This window comes from Macrobrachium rosenbergii, chromosome 1, assembly GCF_040412425.1.
Source record: "Macrobrachium rosenbergii isolate ZJJX-2024 chromosome 1, ASM4041242v1, whole genome shotgun sequence".
Taxonomy (NCBI): Eukaryota; Metazoa; Arthropoda; class Malacostraca; order Decapoda; family Palaemonidae; genus Macrobrachium; species Macrobrachium rosenbergii.
In genome coordinates, this window is record NC_089741.1 from 75614083 (window position 1) to 75637011 (window position 22929).

The following is a 22929-nucleotide window of genomic DNA, read 5'->3' on the forward strand; positions in this document are numbered from 1 at the left end:
TACCAACTTCTATCGAGTGACAACACAACTTCCCACCAGCAGATCACAGATACATAGAAATCCCCCTAACAGCTAACTATCTAAAATGGCAGACCATTGCATAGGACTTAAGCTCCTAATAGGAAACATAATTTCTTTTAGAAACAATGGCAACATGAAAAGCCCTTAACCTACAAGACGCAGCATCCCCTCTTATGGAACAGCTAATTTTTTTCCACGATCACGCAATACTAGTTCTTATTCTAATCACCACCTTAGTAGGGTTCATGCTATCATCACTATTCTTCAACTCCTTAACAAATCGCATCCTACTAGAACACCAAACCATCGAAACAATCTGAACAATTCTACCTGCAATTATCTTAATCTTCATCGCCCTCCCGTCGCTACGCCTCCTATATCTACTAGACGAAGTAAACAACCCTAGAGTAACTTTAAAAGCTATCGGACGACAATGATATTGAAGATATGAATATTCAGATTTCACACAAATCAGGTTCGACTCATACATAGTCTCAAGAAAAGACATCTCAGAAAGAGAATTTCGACTCCTAGAAGTGGATAATCGAACAATCTTACCCATAAACACCCAAATTCGAGCTCTAATTAGAGCAGGAGATGTAATCCACTCGTGAACAGTCCCAGCCCTAGGGGTAAAAGCAGACGCAGTTCCGGGCCGACTCAACCAAATTAGGTTCCAAATTAACCGACCAGGCCTATTCTACGGACAATGTTCAGAAATTTGCGGGGCTAACCACAGATTCATACCCATTGTCGTAGAGAGAACTTCAATTAAATCCTTCTTAAACTGAATCTCATCTAACAGTGATAATTCATTAGGTGACTGAAAGCAAGTGTAAGTCTTTTAAACTTACAATAGTAGTTACGCCTACTTCTAATGATTAAAATTAGTTAAAACATAACACGAGCTTGTCAAGCTCGAATTATTACAAAGTAATATTTTAAAATCCCTCAAATAGCCCCCCTATTATGATTAAATCTTTACTTATTCTTCACAGCGATACTAGCTTTAATTATTATCTCAGGATACTTTATCAAAACACCTATTAAAATTGACTCCCACGTGACTCCTATAAAAACAAACCAAGCAAATTGAAAATGATAACAAACCTATTCTCAAGATTTGACCCAATCTCCAGAATTAACCATCTGTCTCTAAACTGAGCATCAACAATACTAGGATTATTATTTATTCCCTACCCATTCTGAGCTATACCTTCGCGCTCCTCATTAATGTGATCCTCAGTAACCACATCTCTACACAAAGAATTTAAAACCCTTCTTGGGCCAACTAACCCGGGAAGAACAATCATATTTGTCTCTCTATTTAGATTCATCGTCTTCAACAACTTTTTAGGACTTATACCGTACATCTTCACCAGAACAAGACACATGTCAATAACACTGTCCCTAGCCCTACCTTTATGAATAGCATTTATACTCTTCGGATGAATCAATCGGACTCAACACATATTCGCCCACCTAGTTCCAGCCGGAACCCCGGGGCCCCTCACACCAGTCATAGTACTAATTGAGACCATTAGAAACGTAATTCGCCCTGGAACTTTAGCCATCCGGCTAGCAGCCAACATAATCGCCGGACACCTCCTTTTAACACTTATAGGAAATACTGGGCCCCACTTAAGCCACACAGCTGTATCGATACTAGTGCTAGCCCAAATCCTTCTCCTTATTCTAGAAGCAGCAGTTGCTGTAATCCAATCCTACGTATTTGCCGCCCTAAGAACCCTCTATGCGAGAGAAGTAAACTAATGCCAAAACACGGACACCATGCCTACCACCTAGTAGACGTCAGACCATGACCCCTCACCGGATCGATTAGAGCCATAATACTTACGACAGGACTTGTAAAATGATTCCACCAATTTAACATAGACCTTTTAATTCTAGGGTTCATCGCAACATTACTAACAATAATCCAATGATGACGAGATATCACACGAGAAGGAACGTATCAAGGCCTTCACACATCAAAAGTAGTCAACGGCCTCCGATGGGGAATGATTTTATTTATTGCCTCTGAAGTTCTATTTTTCTTTTCTTTCTTCTGAGCTTTTTTCCACAGAAGACTATCCCCCACAGTAGAACTGGGGACATGCTGACCACCCGCAGGAATCAATACCTTTAACCCATTCCAGATCCCTCTTCTAAACACAGCAATTTTACTAGCCTCTGGGGCTACCGTGACTTGAGCTCATCACGCACTTCTTGCCTCCAATCACACCCAGGCCCTCCAAAGCTTGGCACTCACTGTCACCCTAGGCATATACTTCACAGCCCTGCAGGCCATAGAATACTACGAAGCTCCCTCACAATCGCAGACTCTGTTTACGGGTCAACATTCTTTGTGGCCACAGGGTTTCACGGGCTCCATGTAATCATTGGGTCCTGTTTCCTCCTCGTATCTCTATATCGAATATACATGTGCCACTTCTCATCAGCCCACCACTTTGGCTTCGAAGCAGCCGCCTGATACTGGCACTTCGTAGACGTAGTATGACTATTCCTCTATATCTCAATCTATTGATGGGGAGGATAACCAAATGACTATCTAGTATAATTAGTACAATTGACTTCCAATCAGTTAGTCTGGTATTTCCAGGATAATCAATGCTAATTGCAATTACCCTAATCCTCATCATCCTGATCATCTCAACAGCAATCATACTCATCTCCACCCTTCTAGCAAAAAAAACTATTGCAGATCGAGAAAAAAGATCCCCGTTCGAATGCGGATTCGACCCAAAAGGATCTGCCCGGCTACCTTTTTCCTTACGATTCTTCTTAATCGCTATTATCTTCTTAATTTTCGACGTAGAAATTACCCTCTTACTCCCTCTAACTACTATCATTACCTTTGCGAACGTAAAAACATGAACCGTAACAGGCCTATTCTTCCTCCTTATCTTGCTCCTGGGATTATATCATGAATGAGCACAAGGGGCCCTAGAATGATCAGAGTAAGAGATCATAGTCAACTATGATATTTGATTTGCACTCATAAGGTGCTCCAAGGAGCTGATCTTAGTTGAAAAGCGAACGTCGCACCTAGTTTCGACCTAGGCCTCGGTGGACACACCTTCAATTAATTAGTTAAAACCAAATAGAGGTATACCACTGTTAATGGTACCATTGAACTCAAGTTCTAACTAAGGGAAAAACAAGAAGGAGAGGAAGCTTCTAACTTCAGTCTCAGGCGGTTAAACTCCGTCTTTATTCCTAGGTTTTTATAGTGTATAATTAACACACTACATTTTCATTGTAGGGCTAAAGGTACCAGTCCTTTTTAAAACACTCAAGGGCGAACCCGCCTCCTCCACAGCTTCAATGTGACGCTCACAGTATTAAGCTTCTTAAGTTTAGATAATTAAAAGCAACCCCACCAATCAAACCAGTAAAATCACTAAATAAGTTTTAATTCTATTTTCCTGTACAGATTGAAGATAACCAGAAGATTTCATTAAAGTTCTATAGATACCCTGTCCGCCGTAATATTCAGACCAGCCTCCATCCCCTAGCTGAGAGTAAATAGAGCCGCCCCCTAAAACCTTCCGCCTGACACCAATAGTAGAAAGCAGGGGTATAAACCATATAGAACCAGAAAACACAACCACAGGATACAACCTTAAAGATTTAAGCTTATAGTTTTCTACTATCAAATTCAAAATATACCCAACAAAGCCCCCAATCAAACTAACAATTAAAGCAAGCAATTTCACAGAGAGGGTCAAACAAATTATAACAGGAGCTGGAAACACAAGCCAAGAAACAGCAGCGCCACCCATCACAGCCCCAGCTCCCAATCCAAGCATAGGCCAAGTCATTAAAACATCAGAGTCACTTACTGAAGAAATTGAACTTAAATTATAATCCCCACTAAGCCTATAGTAAACCAAACGAAACCTGTAACAAACAGTGAGACCAGTGGCCAAAGCCAACAATCAAAAACTAACCTCATTTAAAGGATTTAAAAAAGCCACTTCTAAAATTAGATCCTTAGAATAAAACCCGGCTAAAAAAGGAAAACCACAAAGAGCAAGATTAGCTAAATTAATACACATCACCCTAATAGGCATAAAATTAACTAACCCCCCTATTATTCGGATATCTTGATAATCCCCAACCCTGTGAATAATAGACCCAGCACACATGAATAAAAGAGCCTTAAACAAGGCATGAGTTAACAGATGAAAAAAGGCCAAAGTAGACCAACCCAGCCTTAAGATAGTAATTATCACACCCAATTGACTCAAAGTAGAAAGAGCAATAATCTTCTTCAAGTCGGTTTCAAAATTGGCCCCTAACCCAGCTATAAACATGGTCAAACACCCTAACAAAAGCAATAAAGTTCTAGCAAAAGAAGACATCAATCTAGGACTAAACCGAATTAAAAGGTAAACTCCGGCAGTAACTAATGTCGAAGAGTGAACTAGAGCAGAAACAGGAGTCGGAGCTGCCATCGCAGCAGGAAGTCAAGCAGAAAATGGAATTTGGGCCCTTTTAGTCATAGCCGCTAACACAACCAAAAAAATAACATATCTCCTAGCGAGGGACTCTCCACCGACATAAAAATAAAAGTTCCAGCCCCCTAAACTCAACATTAGAGAAATACTAAGTAAAATAGCAACATCACCAACCCGATTTGATAAAGCAGTTAACATCCCAGCACCAGCAGATTTCTCATTCTGATAATAAATGACTAACGCATAAGACACCAACCCCAAACCATCTCAACCCAACAGAATACTAATCATATTAGGACTAATAATTAATAAAAGCATAGAGAGAACAAACCCTAAAACCAAATACATAAAACGCCCAATATTATAGTCACCAGACATATAACCACCTCTATAATATAAAACTATAGAAGAGATAAAACAAACAAAAGATATAAATATCATTGACATTCAATCAACAATTAAAGCCATCTCAACGCTAGCCCTATTAATCCTTACCAACTCCCAATCCAAAAAGTAACAGCTACCCGAAAAAAGCAAGCTCAAAGAAACAACTAAGCTGACAACAGACACAATCAACAAAAACACCATACTCCTCAAATTCATTTTATTATTCCACAACACTGCCTAAAATAAAAAATTATATCTTTGGATCCACAAACCAACATTTTATTTAAACTATTTAAGCTTTTAACAAACCAAAATTGAACCCTTCAACACTAAAATATTTAAAGGCAACCAATGAAGCATTAAAACTAAATACTCCCGCACCTTACCAGAACAACAAGAAAACAAAGCTCTAAAATACTTCCCATGCTGACTTAAAGAAAACATATAAAGCCTATAAGCAGCCCTTAAAAAAGAGAGAAGAGCAACGGGAAGCATCGCCAGCAACGCCCAAGAGACCACACTTAAAATAAGACTAATCTCACCCAATAAATTGACTGAGGGAGGCGCAGCTATATTACCGGCTCTCAATAGAAATCATCACAAAGCTATAGTAGGCATAAAGTTAAGTAGGCCCTTTCTAATTAGCAATCTTCGTCTCCCTAGACGCTCATACACCATATTAGCCAAACAAAATAAACCGGAAGAACAAAGACCATGGCCCACCATTACAGACACAGCACCAGATAGTCCTCACCACCTGAAAACACTAAGGCCGCATAAGACCAGCCCCATATGTGCCACAGAAGAGTAAGCAATTAAAGCCTTGATGTCAGTCTGACGGAGACAAATGAAACTTACAAAAATTCCCCCTAACAGGCCCACCGAGACCCACAATCACCTGAAAGTCAAAGCTGAATAAACAAAAAGAGGACACACACGCACCAAACCATACCCCCCCAATTTTAACAGAACACCAGCCAAAATCATAGATCCAGCCACAGGGGCCTCCACGTGAGCCTTAGGCAACCACAAATGAACTAAATAAACTGGAAGCTTTACAATAAAAGCTATAACCCTACAAAGGTACCAAACCCCCAGGAGCCTCATCCTGCCATCAGGAACCAAAGACAAACCAAAAGTCACAGAACCCCCACCTCTGTACAAACTCAAAATAGAAATTAACAAAGGCAAAGACCCAAATAAAGTATAAAATAACATATACACACCTGCCTGTAGTCGCTCAGGCTGGTACCCTCATCCCAAAATTAAAATTATAGTAGGAATTAAAGAACTCTCAAAACACACATAAAATATTAAATAATCAAGACAAGAAAAAGTTAACACCAGACTCAACAGCAAGAACACATTAACAGACAGAAATACCATATCAAAATCCTTAAAATTTTCAACCTTCTGACTCCTTCTGACAACAAGAGCCATAATCCAAAACCTCAGTAAAATTAAAATGTATCTAATATAATCCAAACCAAGCCCGAGACCTAAACAAGAAAAAGAGAACCCATTAAGTGAATAGACCCCAAATACAAAACTAGCCACAAACAAAGACACCTGCACAGCTAACCAACTATCAGTCACCAAAATTATCAACAAAACCATCAAAATAAACTTTAACATCTTAAAACATTAAAACTCCCAAAATTATCGCTGCCATGACTCCGAACGATAGAAACAAGAAGAGCAAGAGCCAAAGCCCCCTCACAAGCAGCAAGAGTAAGAAAAAACAACACAAAGTACAAGTCTCCTCCTAGATGACTGAAAGCCTGGGCCATAAACCAAAAAATATTTACTATAATAAACTCTAAACTCAACAGTACATTTAATAAATGCTTCCGCTTGCCCACAAAAGCCAACAAGCCACAACACAAACAAAACAAAGGAACATAGAGTCAAAAATTGAAAATTGTCATTAGTTTCAATAGTTTAAATAAAATAATGGTCTTGTAAACCGTAGATGAATTCTTGTTCTTGAAGCTCAGAAAGAAGAAATCACTCCCATCCTTAGTCCCCAAAACTAATATTTTGCATAAACTACTTTCTGCATCAACACACTCATTCTGTCTTCTTTTTTGCTAGTATCCTCTTCAATTTGCTTCACTCGCATGACACACCCACTCGCCATGGGGCTGACCCTAATCCTCCAAACTATTTTAATCTGCGTATCTGCGGGCCTCTTATCTAAATTCATATGATTCTCTTATATTCTATTTTTAATTTTCCTTGGGGCCACACTAGTCTTATTTATTTACGTAGCCTCCCTTGCCTCAAACGAAACGTTCAAGCTATCAATTAAAATAATCTCAGCCTTTATTCTCCCCCTATCTATAGCACTCATCCTACCTCTCACAGACCAAATAATAACTCCTACTAAAGACTCCGCAGAACTCTCATTCCTAAGGAGCCTCCAAGACATTCAATCAACACAAATAACAATCAGGCACATATACAACCCCACTACAGCTACACTTACAGGTATAATCATCTTATATCTTTTATTAACCCTTATCGTTGTAGTCAAACTAAGATCAACTTTCTCTGGACCCCTCCGAACATCCTAATGACAGCACCAATACGAAAATCACACCCCCTATTTAAAATCGCCAACGGAGCCCTAGTTGACTTACCCACCCCAGCTAACATCTCTATTCTATGAAATTTTGGCTCTCTTCTAGGTATATGCTTAGTAGTTCAAATCGCAACAGGACTATTTTTAGCGATACACTACACAGCAAACGTAGATTTAGCATTCTCAAGAGTAGCTCACATTTGCCGAGACGTAAACTATGGGTGACTCCTACGAACAGTCCACGCCAATGGCGCTTCCTTTTTCTTTATTTGCTTATATGGACACATCGGACGAGGAATCTACTACGGATCATTCTTATATATGCACACCTGATCAGTTGGGGTAATTATTCTATTTCTCACCATAGCAACAGCTTTTCTAGGATACGTACTTCCCTGGGGACAAATATCATTCTGAGGGGCCACTGTAATCACCAACCTAATGTCTGCAATTCCATTTGTAGGAACAGACCTAGTACAATGAATTTGAGGGGGATTCGCAGTAAGTAACGCAACACTAACACGATTTTTCACCTTTCACTTCCTATTCCCATTCATTATTGCAGCTGCCACCATAGTCCATATTTTATTTTTACATCAGACAGGGTCTAACAACCCACTAGGAATCTCCAGACAACTAGAAAAAATTCCCTTTCACCCCTACTTCTCATTCAAAGACATCGTAGGATTTGTAGTCACACTGGCCGCCCTAATCATCCTCACACTCCTCGATCCTTATCTCCTCGGGGACCCAGACAACTTCATCCCAGCCAACCCCCTAGTCACTCCGGCCCACATTCAACCAGAATGGTACTTCCTATTCGCCTACGCAATTCTACGATCAATCCCCAATAAACTGGGAGGAGTTATCGCCCTAGTGATGTCGGTAGCTATCTTATTCATCTTACCGTTTACGCACAAAAACAAATTCCGGAGATTAGCCTTCTACCCGATCAGGCAAATCTTATTCTGATCTATAATTAGAATCGTAATTTTATTGACATGGATCGGCGCTCGCCCAGTAGAAGACCCATACATCCTCACAGGACAGATCTTAACAGTCTTGTATTTTTCATTCTTCATTATTAACCCGCTAGCAATGGTTGTATGAGATAAACTCATAGACTGACTATTCATCTTTAGGAAGACAAGTGTTTTGAAAGCACCCAACAAGAGTTCGAATCTCTTAATAGTCTATCCTAATTTCTTTACAAAGCTATACTAGGGTAACTTCTAAAAAGACCTTCAACCCTATAAAAAAAATGCAATAATTTAAAGCCACAGGAAGAAACCTTTTTCAAGCAAGGTACATCAACTTATCATAACGAAAACGAGGCAAAGTACCACGCACTCATACAAAACAAAAACCAATAAACATAATTTTTATATAAAACAGCAAGGAAACAAGTCCACTCCCCAAGAAAATGATAGAAAAAAGAGCTCTCAAAAACAAAATCCTGGCGTACTCAGCCATGAAAATTAAAGCGAATCCTCCTCCCCTATATTCGGTGTTAAACCCTGACACTAACTCAGATTCACCTTCTGCGAAGTCAAAAGGAGTTCGGTTTCTCTCAGCCAAACAAGAAGCAAACCATAACAAAGCCAATGGAAATCCTAAAATAAAAAATCAACAATAACGCTGATATCTCTCAAACAATCTCAAATCAAAACCTCCCACCAAAAATAGCATGCTCAGCAAAATCAAAGCAAGACTCACCTCATAAGAGATAGTCTGAGCAACAGCACGAAGACAACCCAAGAGAGAATACTTAGAATTAGAGGCCCACCCAGCACCCATAGTGGAATACACTCTTGCTCTCGTACAGCAAAGAAAAAACAAAATACCAAACTCAAAAGAGAACAACCCTAACTCATACGGTATTAAACACCAACAAACCAAGGCAATAAATAGCCTAAACACAGGAGATAAATAATAAGGAATAAAATTACTCATGGTGGGGAAAGTCTGCTCTTTAGTAAATAACTTGACAGCATCAGCAAAAGGCTGCAATAAACCAGCATACCCTACTTTATTAGGACCCTTACGAATCTGAATATAACCTAAGGTCTTACGCTCAAGCAATGTAAAGAATGCAACAGAAACCAAAACCAAAATTACTAAAATTAGATAACTAACTAACTTAATCAAAATCATCACAGAAAGAAAGCACAAAATAGCCCCTTCCTATTATCTATAGTAATCACTATATTAACGGATCCTAAATCCGACGCACTAATCTGCCAAGACAATCCATTAAAGTTTATCTTACATAAAGACTATCCCAAAAGCTCAATCCTTTCGTACTAAAGCCATTTTTTAACCACTAAAAGATAGAAACCAACCTGGCTCACACCGGTTTGAACTCAAATCATGTAAAATTTTAAAGGTCGAACAGACCCACCAGCTAAACGGCTACACCTAGCTGAAATTTTAATTCAACATCGAGGTCGCAACTACTCTTGTCGATAAGAACTCTCAAAGAAAATCACGCTGTTATCCCTAAAGTAACTTATTCTCCTAATCCCCAAGGAAGGATCAAATTCTAGTCAATGCTATAAAATTTTATAGACAGTTACTCATTATATCTTCATCTCCCCAACGAAATATAAACCAGACAAAACTACTTTTCACCCACATCGCAAGTTAAGCCTAAATTATATTAAGTTTTATAGGGTCTTATCGTCCCCCTAAACAATTTGAGCCTTTTCACTCAAAAGTTAAATTCAAACGCCGCTAAGGAGACAGTTTATCCCTCGTCCAACCATTCATTCAAGCCTCCAATTAAAAGACTACTGACTATGCTACCTTCGCACGGTCAAATTACCGCGGCCCTTTAAATAAATCAGTGGGCAGGCTAGACTTTATAACTAATTCACACAGACATGTTTTTGATAAACAGGCGGGGACAAAATTTGCCGAGTTCCTTCTAAGCGCTTCTCAAACTACTTAAAAACAAATAACACTCTAAAATAAAAATTAACTTCAATTCTACTTATATAAACATTTTAACTGCCGCTTAATCAATAAACGGCATTTCCCGCTAATAAAAGCAAACACCTTATAAAAATAAAAAAACCTCAATATTACTCTAACGTTATACCAAGATGGCTGATTTTAAGCCCACCTCAAATGAAAACTAATAAGACGCTTAACAAAACAACAGATAAGAAGCTCATTCCTCCTATCGTAACTATCAAATTAAACTTTAACTTGACACAAAATTAAATTCATTTAACGGAAAACCAGATATACAAAAATCGACTAACATATCACCACTAGAGACCCATTACAAATCACTTTACCACGTAAAAAAGCAACAAAACCTAGCTCTCTTTGTTTCGGGACTCCATAACTAATATACCAATTTAGTTCACCCCTGATACAAAAGGTACGAAAACTCAACGCTACTTTAACCTAATTCAATAAAACTTCCATCACTGTACTCATTAACTATAACCTTAATAACAAAATTCTACAGAATACTAATCAACAAAATCAATTAATTTTTTATGTAATTAAACTACACACAAACCCCACTAATAATAAACAACTATTAAGTAGTGCCGATAAAGGCAATCCCTCCAGCGTAAGTGGAGTGCTTAGACATTAGCTACAACTCATACTCCTAGATGCACTTTCCAATACAACTACTATGTTACGACTTATCTCACTTTAAAGAATGAGAGCGACGGGCGATGTGTACATATCCTAGAGCTATGATCAATCTAACATATTAAAAAAGAAATACAATTAAATCCACCTTCAAGACCCCGTTTCAAGAGTCCATCCGTTTATATATAACACACTGTAACCCACCGATATCTTTGTCATGGGCTGCACCTTGACCTAATATACTTAATATAAATTAATTTTAATGGCTATATTAATACACCACCTAATAATGGCGGTATACATACTGTTTGACAAGACAAAGTAAGATCATTCGTGGCATATCGTTTAAATGGCAGGTTCCTCTAACTAGACTTGGATACCGCCAAATCCTTTAAATTTCAAGCTCATAACTGATACTAATCAAGCAATAAACTTTAAGTTTAGAATAACAGGGTATCTAATCCTGGTTTAAACCTAAACTTCAATGGCCTCCAAGAAAATCAACAAGATTCAACTTTACTATCGAACTATAAATTTCACCTCTTAACTCTACAAAAAAAGAAACTTGCAAATACATGCTCCCGTAACCAATAACCTTTTTCCCTCCATATTTACTCCCAGTCTAACCGCGGATGCTGGCACAAATTTAACCTGAAATTACTGGAATTACTGGATCGAAGGATTTCTCCAAAACCAAAGACACATACTGAAACCTAACTAAACAAATCTATTGGTCACAATTATCTAGCACTCACTTACATGTAAATTATTCCTGAAACAGAGGAACAAGCAAGGATCAAACTTTCAAACTAAAGTAAACACATTATAAAAAACAAAAACACTATTATAAATCATTTAAAAGTAATAGAACTATATGACAATTTTAAAAGCAGAAATGTTTTTAAAAAATTTAACCTCCTCTCCTTAGAAAACATACTCCCGAAGAAATCTCACCCACTCACCTAGAGCTTAACATAATTTACACGAGTTTATTTTAATTATATATCTTTTTTAAATACTAATTAGAAATATATTAATTAATTATCATTTAAATTACAAGGCTAATAAATCTCAGCAAATTTAAATTATCTTTAATTAACTAGCATTTAATTATATATTAACAGACATATAAGTGAAACTTATACGTCTGTTAATTTATAATTTACCTGATTCAAACTTACGTCAATCTAATTAAATGTATATAAATAAAATCTTCATTTTATAATTGTAGATGAAAATTAATTAAGGAATTAAAATGAATATTTGAGTTAATTTAAAGATTAAATTATATATTGAAGAAGCTAAGTTAGATATAATATATTTAAATTAAATGAATTATTATAAATTAAATGTATATGTATATAATTTCATATCCAATAATGATTTTATCCCTTTCAGTCAGGATTATTCCTCTCTTTGTCTAGGTAGAAAGAGAAATAATCCTCTAATTGAAAGGGATAAAATATACATAAATCAGGTTTTTAATATTAATTTAAATGAATTAAGATAAATCAATTATAATTAAATAACTCGATAAAATTAACTATGATTTATATAATCGACATAAGACGCTTATTTTTACCGCCCAACCAAATTACCGCCTTTAAATTTATTTTATCAGTAGATGCCACCTGACAGACCATCTTCTGGACGTCCTCCTAACTATAGGGCACCCCCCCCGTTCAGAAAAAAAAATTTGGACGCCACCTACCCCCAATTAATATTTTCTAAATTATTTACATAATTTTTTTATGCATAACTAATCCGTTTTAAAGTTATGATTTCATAGTAATAGCATGCTTGATAAAAAGGTCGTCTTGATAGGGCGAATAATGAAAGTCTAACTTTCTGCTATTATAACCCACTCACCCCACACAAGAATAAACTATATTTAATGGAATTACACCATCCCCTCAAAGATCAAAACTTCACGTGCTTTTACACTAAAACATAGCTGCCACGAGGAAAAGATAAGCTAAACCACCAAGCTTACGGGCTCATACCCCGTCTATGAAAACTTTTTCTCTTTTCAATTCTACTAATCCATCCTTCGACACTATTATTCCTTTCAACACTTATCACAGGGGCTGTAATTGCTATCTCCTCACCCTCATGGTTTATTAGCTGAGTGGGACTTGAACTTAACCTCCTCTCCTTCATTCCTCTAATTTTCTCAAAACAAAACACCTTTTCTTCGGAAGCTGCTTTAAAGTACTTTCTAGTGCAAGCGATAGGATCAGCAGTACTACTAGCAAGAGCCTCCACCCTTTTAATCGCGACCGACACCTCTAAAATAATTATTCTTTGTGCTCTCCTCCTCAAGATAGGAGCAGCCCCCCTCCATTTTTGGCTCCCCCCAATCATACAAGGCATCTCATGACCTCAATGTATTATTTTAATAACTGTTCAAAAAGTAGCTCCAATGGCGATAGTGACCTACACCTTGTCACCAAGAACTCTAACAACCATCACAGGAGCCTCCATTATATCTGCAATCTTAGGAGGAATTGGAGGTCTCAACCAAACACTCCTGCGAAAAATTATAGCCTATTCGTCTATCAGCCACATAGGCTGAATACTGGCCGCCATCTCTTTAAACACTACCATTTGAGCCAATTATCTACTAATCTACAGGATTATCTCTGCCTCGCTGGCAATCATAATAAATCAAAATCAACTTTACCACATCAAACAACTCATATCGGTTTCCTACTCCCAAATAAATAAAATTAGAGTTTTTCTAAGCTTGTTTTCTCTAGGTGGACTACCGCCATTCCTAGGATTCCTACCCAAACTAAGAGTCATTAAAGAACTAACGAGACAAACTTCCATCCTGTGGGTCAGATCCCTGACCATAAGAGCCCTAATCACACTATTCTTCTATACTCGAATCTCGATCACCTCTCTCACCTTAAAATCACCAAAAATAACAACATTCAGACCCACGCATTCGCAGAGAATGGCAGTATTCAGACTAATCAACCTGACACCAATTCTGTTCCCCCTGGCCCTTATAATTCAATTCTAAGGTTTTAAGTTAACTAAACTAGTAACCTTCAAAGTTCCCAACAAGAGTATAAATCTCTTAAACCTTATAAGCTAAGGTATAATCACATTCTCAGGATTGCAGCCTGACGTCTTAAACTTAAACTACATAGCCTAGACAGAAGGAACAATCCCATGCATAGATTTACAATCTACTACCTTTATCGGCCACCTGTCCACGCAACGGTGGCTTTTCTCAACAAACCATAAAGACATTGGAACACTATATTTTATCTTCGGAGCGTGAGCAGGCATGGTAGGTACGTCACTAAGACTCTTAATTCGAGCAGAATTAGGGCAGCCGGGCAGACTGATCGGAAATGACCAAATCTACAACGTAATTGTCACTGCCCACGCATTCGTAATAATTTTTTTCATGGTTATACCGATCATAATTGGTGGTTTCGGTAATTGACTAGTACCCCTAATATTAGGGGCCCCAGACATAGCATTCCCACGCATAAACAACATAAGATTCTGACTCCTACCCCCATCTCTAACACTTCTTCTCTCCAGAGGAATAGTAGAAAGAGGGGTTGGCACAGGATGAACTGTTTATCCACCACTAGCGGCCGGTACCGCCCACGCCGGGGCATCGGTAGATCTAGGTATTTTTTCCCTCCACCTAGCAGGAGTTTCTTCAATCTTAGGGGCTGTCAACTTTATTACCACAGTGATGATTAACATACGAGCCCCAGGAATAACTATAGATCGACTGCCCCTATTCGTATGAGCCGTATTTCTAACAGCCATCCTGCTTCTTCTCTCACTACCAGTTTTAGCCGGAGCCATTACCATACTCTTAACTGATCGAAACCTAAATACATCCTTTTTCGACCCAGCGGGAGGAGGGGACCCTATTCTCTACCAACACTTATTTTGATTCTTTGGGCACCCAGAAGTATACATTTTAATCCTACCGGCCTTCGGTATAATCTCTCACATTGTAAGACAAGAGTCAGGGAAAAAAGAATCATTTGGAACCCTAGGAATAGTATACGCCATAATAGCAATTGGAGTTCTCGGATTCGTTGTCTGAGCGCACCACATGTTCACCGTTGGGATAGACGTAGACACACGAGCCTATTTCACCTCCGCCACAATGATTATTGCCGTGCCGACAGGAATCAAAATTTTCAGATGATTGGCCACCCTTCATGGCACACAATTCACCTACAGACCCTCCTTAATCTGAGCCCTAGGATTTATTTTCCTATTCACCATAGGAGGACTAACAGGAGTAGTCCTCGCTAACTCATCTATTGACATCATCCTCCATGACACATACTACGTAGTTGCTCACTTTCACTACGTTCTATCCATAGGAGCCGTATTCGGTATTTTCGCAGGAATCGCTCACTGGTTCCCCCTCTTTACAGGCCTGTCTCTCCGCCCTAAATGATTAAAAATCCACTTCACAACAATATTCATTGGAGTGAACCTCACCTTTTTCCCTCAACACTTCCTAGGGCTAAATGGTATACCTCGACGATATTCAGACTACCCAGATGCCTACACAACATGAAATGTCGTATCTTCAATTGGTTCATCAATCTCCCTAATCGCAGTATTAGGATTTATCATAGTAGTATGAGAAGCTCTGACATCCAAACGACCAGCTCTATTCTCTCTATTCATACCAACTTCTATCGAGTGACAACACAACTTCCCACCAGCAGATCACAGATACAATAGAAATCCCCCTAACAGCTAACTATCTAAAATGGCAGACCATTGCATAGGACTTAAGCTCCTAATAGGAAACATAATTTCTTTTAGAAACAATGGCAACATGAAAAGCCCTTAACCTACAAGACGCAGCATCCCCTCTTATGGAACAGCTAATTTTTTTCCACGATCACGCAATACTAGTTCTTATTCTAATCACCACCTTAGTAGGGTTCATGCTATCATCACTATTCTTCAACTCCTTAACAAATCGCATCCTACTAGAACACCAAACCATCGAAACAATCTGAACAATTCTACCTGCAATTATCTTAATCTTCATCGCCCTCCCGTCGCTACGCCTCCTATATCTACTAGACGAAGTAAACAACCCTAGAGTAACTTTAAAAGCTATCGGACGACAATGATATTGAAGATATGAATATTCAGATTTCACACAAATCAGGTTCGACTCATACATAGTCTCAAGAAAAGACATCTCAGAAAGAGAATTTCGACTCCTAGAAGTGGATAATCGAACAATCTTACCCATAAACACCCAAATTCGAGCTCTAATTAGAGCAGGAGATGTAATCCACTCGTGAACAGTCCCAGCCCTAGGGGTAAAAGCAGACGCAGTTCCGGGCCGACTCAACCAAATTAGGTTCCAAATTAACCGACCAGGCCTATTCTACGGACAATGTTCAGAAATTTGCGGGGCTAACCACAGATTCATACCCATTGTCGTAGAGAGAACTTCAATTAAATCCTTCTTAAACTGAATCTCATCTAACAGTGATAATTCATTAGGTGACTGAAAGCAAGTGTAAGTCTTTTAAACTTACAATAGTAGTTACGCCTACTTCTAATGATTAAAATTAGTTAAAACATAACACGAGCTTGTCAAGCTCGAATTATTACAAAGTAATATTTTAAAATCCCTCAAATAGCCCCTATTATGATTAAATCTTTACTTATTCTTCACAGCGATACTAGCTTTAATTATTATCTCAGGATACTTTATCAAAACACCTATTAAAATTGACTCCCACGTGACTCCTATAAAAACAAACCAAGCAAATTGAAAATGATAACAAACCTATTCTCAAGATTTGACCCAATCTCCAGAATTAACCATCTGTCTCTAAACTGAGCATCAACAATACTAGGATTATTATTTATTCCCTACCCATTCTGAGCTATACCTTCGCGCTCCTCATTAATGTGATCCTCAGTAACCACATCTCTACACAAAGAATTTAAAACCCTTCTTGGGCCAACTAACCCGGGAAGAACAATCATATTTGTCTCTCTATTTAGATTCATCGTCTTCAACAACTTTTTAGGACTTATACCGTACATCTTCACCAGAACAAGACACATGTCAATAACACTGTCCCTAGCCCTACCTTTATGAATAGCATTTATACTCTTCGGATGAATCAATCGGACTCAACACATATTCGCCCACCTAGTTCCAGCCGGAACCCCGGGGCCCCTCACACCAGTCATAGTACTACTAATGAGGACCATTAGAAACGTAATTCGCCCTGGAACTTTAGCCATCCGGCTAGCAGCCAACATAATCGCCGGACACCTCCTTTTAACACTTATAGGAAATACTGGGCCCCACTTAAGCCACACAGCTGTATCGATACTAGTGCTAGCCCAAATCCTTCTCCTTATTCTAGAAGCAGCAGTTGCTGTAATCCAATCCTACGTATTTGCCGCCCTAAGAACCCTCTATGCGAGAGAAGTAAACTAATGCCAAAACACGGACACCATGCCTACCACCTAGTAGACGTCAGACCATGACCCCTCACCGGATCGATTAGAGCCATAATACTTACGACAGGACTTGTAAAATGATTCCACCAATTTAACATAGACCTTTTAATTCTAGGGTTCATCGCAACATTACTAACAATAATCCAATGATGACGAGATATCACACGAGAAGGAACGTATCAAGGCCTTCACACATCAAAAGTAGTCAACGGCCTCCGATGGGGAATGATTTTATTTATTTGCCTCTGAAGTTCTATTTTTCTTTTCTTTCTTCTGAGCTTTTTCCACAGAAGACTATCCCCCACAGTAGAACTGGGGACATGCTGACCACCCGCAGGAATCAATACCTTTAACCCATTCCAGATCCCTCTTCTAAACACAGCAATTTTACTAGCCTCTGGGGCTACCGTGACTTGAGCTCATCACGCACTTCTTGCCTCCAATCACACCCAGGCCCTCCAAAGCTTGGCACTCACTGTCACCCTAGGCATATACTTCACAGCCCTGCAGGCCATAGAATACTACGAAGCTCCCTTCACAATCGCAGACTCTGTTTACGGGTCAACATTCTTTGTGGCCACAGGGTTTCACGGGCTCCATGTAATCATTGGGTCCTGTTTCCTCCTCGTATCTCTATATCGAATATACATGTGCCACTTCTCATCAGCCCACCACTTTGGCTTCGAAGCAGCCGCCTGATACTGGCACTTCGTAGACGTAGTATGACTATTCCTCTATATCTCAATCTATTGATGGGGAGGATAACCAAATGACTATCTAGTATAATTAGTACAATTGACTTCCAATCAGTTAGTCTGGTATTTCCAGGATAATCAATGCTAATTGCAATTACCTAATCCTCATCATCCTGATCATCTCAACAGCAATCATACTCATCTCCACCCTTCTAGCAAAAAAAACTATTGCAGATCGAGAAAAAAGATCCCCGTTCGAATGCGGATTCGACCCAAAAGGATCTGCCCGGCTACCTTTTTCCTTACGATTCTTCTTAATCGCTATTATCTTCTTAATTTTCGACGTAGAAATTACCCTCTTACTCCCTCTAACTACTATCATTACCTTTGCGAACGTAAAAACATGAACCGTAACAGGCCTATTCTTCCTCCTTATCTTGCTCCTGGGATTATATCATGAATGAGCACAAGGGGCCCTAGAATGATCAGAGTAAGAGATCATAGTCAACTATGATATTTGATTTGCACTCATAAGGTGCTCCAAGGAGCTGATCTTAGTTGAAAAGCGAACGTCGCACCTAGTTTCGACCTAGGCCTCGGTGGACACACCTTCAATTAATTAGTTAAAACCAAATAGAGGTATACCACTGTTAATGGTACCATTGAACTCAAGTTCTAACTAAGGGAAAAACAAGAAGGAGAGGAAGCTTCTAACTTCAGTCTCAGGCGGTTAAACTCCGTCTTTATTCCTAGGTTTTTATAGTGTAATTAACACACTACATTTTCATTGTAGGGCTAAAGGTACCAGTCCTTTTTAAAACACTCAAGGGCGAACCCGCCTCCTCCACAGCTTCAATGTGACGCTCACAGTATTAAGCTTCTTAAGTTTAGATAATTAAAAGCAACCCCACCAATCAAACCAGTAAAATCACTAAATAAGTTTTAATTCTATTTTCCTGTACAGATTGAAGATAACCAGAAGATTTCATTAAAGTTCTATAGATACCCTGTCCGCCGTAATATTCAGACCAGCCTCCATCCCCTAGCTGAGAGTAAATAGAGCCGCCCCCTAAAACCTTCCGCCTGACACCAATAGTAGAAAGCAGGGTATAAACCATATAGAACCAGAAAACACAACCACAGGATACAACCTTAAAGATTTAAGCTTATAGTTTTCTACTATCAAATTCAAAATATACCCAACAAAGCCCCCAATCAAACTAACAATTAAAGCAAGCAATTTCACAGAGAGGGTCAAACAAATTATAACAGGAGCTGGAAACACAAGCCAAGAAACAGCAGCGCCACCCATCACAGCCCCAGCTCCCAATCCAAGCATAGGCCAAGTCATTAAAACTAAAAGAAAACCAAAAGCAAGATTAGCTAAATGTACACATCACCTAATAGGCATAAAAATTAACTAACCCCTATTATTCGGATATCTTGATAATCCCCAACCCTGTGAATAATAGACCCAGCACACACATGAATAAAGAGCCTTAAACAAGGCATGAGTTAACAGATGAAAAAGGCCAAAGTAGACCAACCCAGCCTTAAGATAGTAATTATCACCCAATTGACTCAAGTAGAAAAGCAATAATCTTCTTCAAGTCGGTTTCAAAAGGTGGCCCCTAACCCAGCTATAAACATGGTCAAACACCTAACAAAAGCAATAAAGTTCTAGCAAAAGACATCAATCTAGGACTAAACCGAATTTAAAAGGTAAACTCTAAGCGGTAACTAATGTCGAAGAGTGAACTAGAGCAGAAACAGGTCAGGCTGTCGCGGCAGGGAAGTCAAGCAGAAAATGGAATTTGGGCCCTTTTAGTCATGGCCGCTAACACAACCAAAAAATACCAACATATCTCTAGCGAGGGACTCTCCACCGACATAAAAATAAAAGTTCAGCCCCTAAACTCAACATTAGAGAAATACTAAGTAAAATAGCAACATCACCAACCGATTTGATAAAGCAGTTAACATCCAGCACCAGCAGATTTCTCCATTCTGATAATAAATGACTAACGCATAAGACACCAACCCCAAACCATCTCAACAGAATACTAATCATATTAGGACTAATAATTAATAAAGCATAGAAGACAAACCCTAGGAAACCAAATACATAAAACGCCCAATATTATAGTCACCAGACATATAACCACCTCTATAATATAAAACTATAGAAGAGATAAAACAAACAAAAATATAAATAAATCAACAAAATGATATATATAAAGATTATAAATGTTAGTAAATTATTGATATGTGGAGAATTGTATGAGGGTAGTATATATATTGCATTTTGGAAATATCTGAATTAATATATAATGCTATAATTAGATGTCATTTTTAAATAAAGAATTTAATAGTATATCGTCATTTATAAATGTGATTAAAAATTGCAACTCGAACTTTATATTTATTTATATATATTATTCCTCTGATACATGAACAATATTATATATATATTATGCAGCGCTCAGGTGTAGGAGGTATATATATGCAGGAATCGGTATAATTGAATATATAGGGAATTATATATAAATATATATAGCTGAAATGTATATATGTATATATATATTGTTATTCATCATTCACGTTAACTGGTTTTGATTGGGAAATATATACCGTGATAGATTTGCTTGCTTGCTTGCCTATGAAGGATTTGCTTGCTATCTTTGGCTTAATAGATTTGCTTATATATATATATCTGCTTTGCTTGATTTGCTTAGCTTGCTTGGTAGTTTTGCTTGCTTCCTTTATTGGTTTGGCAGATTTGTTTATATGTATATTGTTTGCTTGCTATATTGTTTGGTATATATATATATTATATATTATTTTCAGCTTATTTGTTTGCTATACTATGTGTGCTTGCTGTGTGTGTATACCAGCCTTCTTGCTTTGTTTGTGAAGACCATTGACTTGACATGCAAATCACTTTCTGACTTAATTGCAATGCTTGCTTGGCTATTTTAATTGCTATAATTTCCATCTTTATTGTTTGCGTTTTGCTTATTTGCTACCTTTACTTGCTTTGCATGCTTGCTTTGGAATCTGGCTAGCTTTGCATGCTTGCTGTGTTTGCTTGCAATCTTAAAAAATTAAAAAATTATTACTAGATGTCAAAATTTAAACACACAAAGCATCTATTTAAATCTAAGACCATTATTTCTTTAAAATTGCAGTTTAGAGGAAGGCTACATCAGTTACATTCAGAAAAAACAGACAGACACGTCAAAGAACAACAGTTACAAAATTTGGGTATTCAAAAAAGAATATTTTCTCTTGTCAGACAGTCTTCTTTTAAACAAGCTTGATATCACTTACCAGCAACTCGTGTTAGTTTTCCCAACTATTTGCATAAAAAAATAAAATCAACAAATCAGGTACAGACCTTGGAGAACAGTTGCTCTCAGGTTCCAGACATCCACTTAGCTTCTAAGAGCTATGGGATGTCGTGCTTTCCACCTGAGAGAGTTCGATCCCGACGAAGATGCAGTGCATTGATAAATCTGTTCCCACGGAATTAACTTGTATTTTAAATATTTTACTATCTTATTCATTTATTAATTTGTTAATTTAAATGCTTTCTAATAACCGGTCATTGCTAAGTCAGGAAGTTGGGGATTACTCTTCTGTTACAAGCAGTTGAATGAACAACATAATTTCTTTGGAATTGCTCTCAGAGTTTAGTTATTTAAAACTTTTTAGACCGTTGGATTCCCTGGGTTTTATTTGAGAGACCTGGGTTTGATTATAATGATATATTTTGTTTGACAGTGGTTAATCCGTTTTAAATATGTTTTATTATTATTCCTCAGAATTTTAATTCTAAAATAGCTGACATTTAATAATTCAAGTCATTGCTGAGTATGGAGTTACAAAACTTGCTTAATGCACAGTACCTTATAGTCCTTAAAGTTGCTCTAAGGTTCAACTTCTTTTAGACTTGTAAGGCCTAATGGAGAAAAACCCCTTAAGTGGAACCTGAGAGACCTGGGTTTAGCCTCCAAACGAAGATCAAATTTATTTCTGTTCCACACGTGATTGTGTGTTTAATGATTTCTATCTTATTCACTCAGAAGGATATCGAATCCAATATTTCAAATGCTGTCTATTACATCATTGCTGAGTTCGGATATCCATCTTGAAGAAAATGTCTCTGTAAAAGCAGTTAAACAACAAAGTACATCCTTGAAAATAAAGTTGCTCTCAGAAAACTTCTTTTAGAGGAGAAGAGCCTACTGGAGTATATTCATCACCTGATTACCTTTTCGATCAATTCGTGGATCAAGAATTTATCTGTGTTCCACATGTGCTTGCGTGTTTTACATCTTTCTGTCTTATTCACTCAGAAGGATAATTCAATCAATGCAACTACACATTGCAAGAGTCAGGAAGTTGTTGCATTAAGAGATGGTATGGGAATGCAGTTGGCTTGCCCTGGTAGTTCCTTGATGTCAGTTGCTCTCAGGTTCCAACTTCTTTTAGACTTGGGCCTAGTGAATTTTGCATGCATTTCCATTAGATCTGGTTTCGTCGACGTTGTCATTTATTTCTGTTCACCTGATATGTGTTAATATTCATATCTTATTCACTCAAAACATATAATTCATATAAAATGGTTCTATTGGGTCATTGC

The 22929-nt window shown here is 38.0% G+C and overlaps 1 protein-coding gene and 7 pseudogenes across 2 annotated transcripts; 5 read left to right on the top strand and 3 right to left on the bottom strand.

Annotated features, from left to right (window-relative positions):
- The first annotated feature begins 131 nt into the window (after window positions 1–131).
- Window positions 132–834, top strand: LOC136841209 (cytochrome c oxidase subunit 2-like; annotated as a pseudogene).
- Window positions 835–1119: 285 nt separating this feature from the next.
- Window positions 1120–2587, top strand: LOC136841197 (ATP synthase subunit a-like; annotated as a pseudogene). Its single transcript, XR_010853823.1, has one exon. The product of XR_010853823.1 is annotated as an ATP synthase subunit a-like (transcript).
- On the top strand, window positions 1794–2587 carry LOC136841181 (cytochrome c oxidase subunit 3-like; annotated as a pseudogene).
- Window positions 2588–3400: 813 nt separating this feature from the next.
- LOC136841161 (NADH-ubiquinone oxidoreductase chain 5-like) lies at window positions 3401–4502 on the bottom strand (annotated as a pseudogene).
- Window positions 3401–11078, bottom strand: LOC136841169 (NADH-ubiquinone oxidoreductase chain 1-like). The gene is given in 1 exon segment (XM_067108213.1): window positions 3401–11078. A coding segment is annotated over 1 exon segment (804 nt). The 5' UTR covers window positions 9631–11078; the 3' UTR covers window positions 3401–8826.
- A 4824-nt stretch (window positions 11079–15902) lies between these two features.
- Window positions 15903–18360, top strand: LOC136841204 (cytochrome c oxidase subunit 2-like; annotated as a pseudogene).
- LOC136841187 (ATP synthase subunit a-like) lies at window positions 16889–18360 on the top strand (annotated as a pseudogene).
- Window positions 18361–19170: 810 nt separating this feature from the next.
- Window positions 19171–20489, bottom strand: LOC136840990 (NADH-ubiquinone oxidoreductase chain 5-like; annotated as a pseudogene).
- Window positions 20490–22929: the final 2440 nt, after the last annotated feature.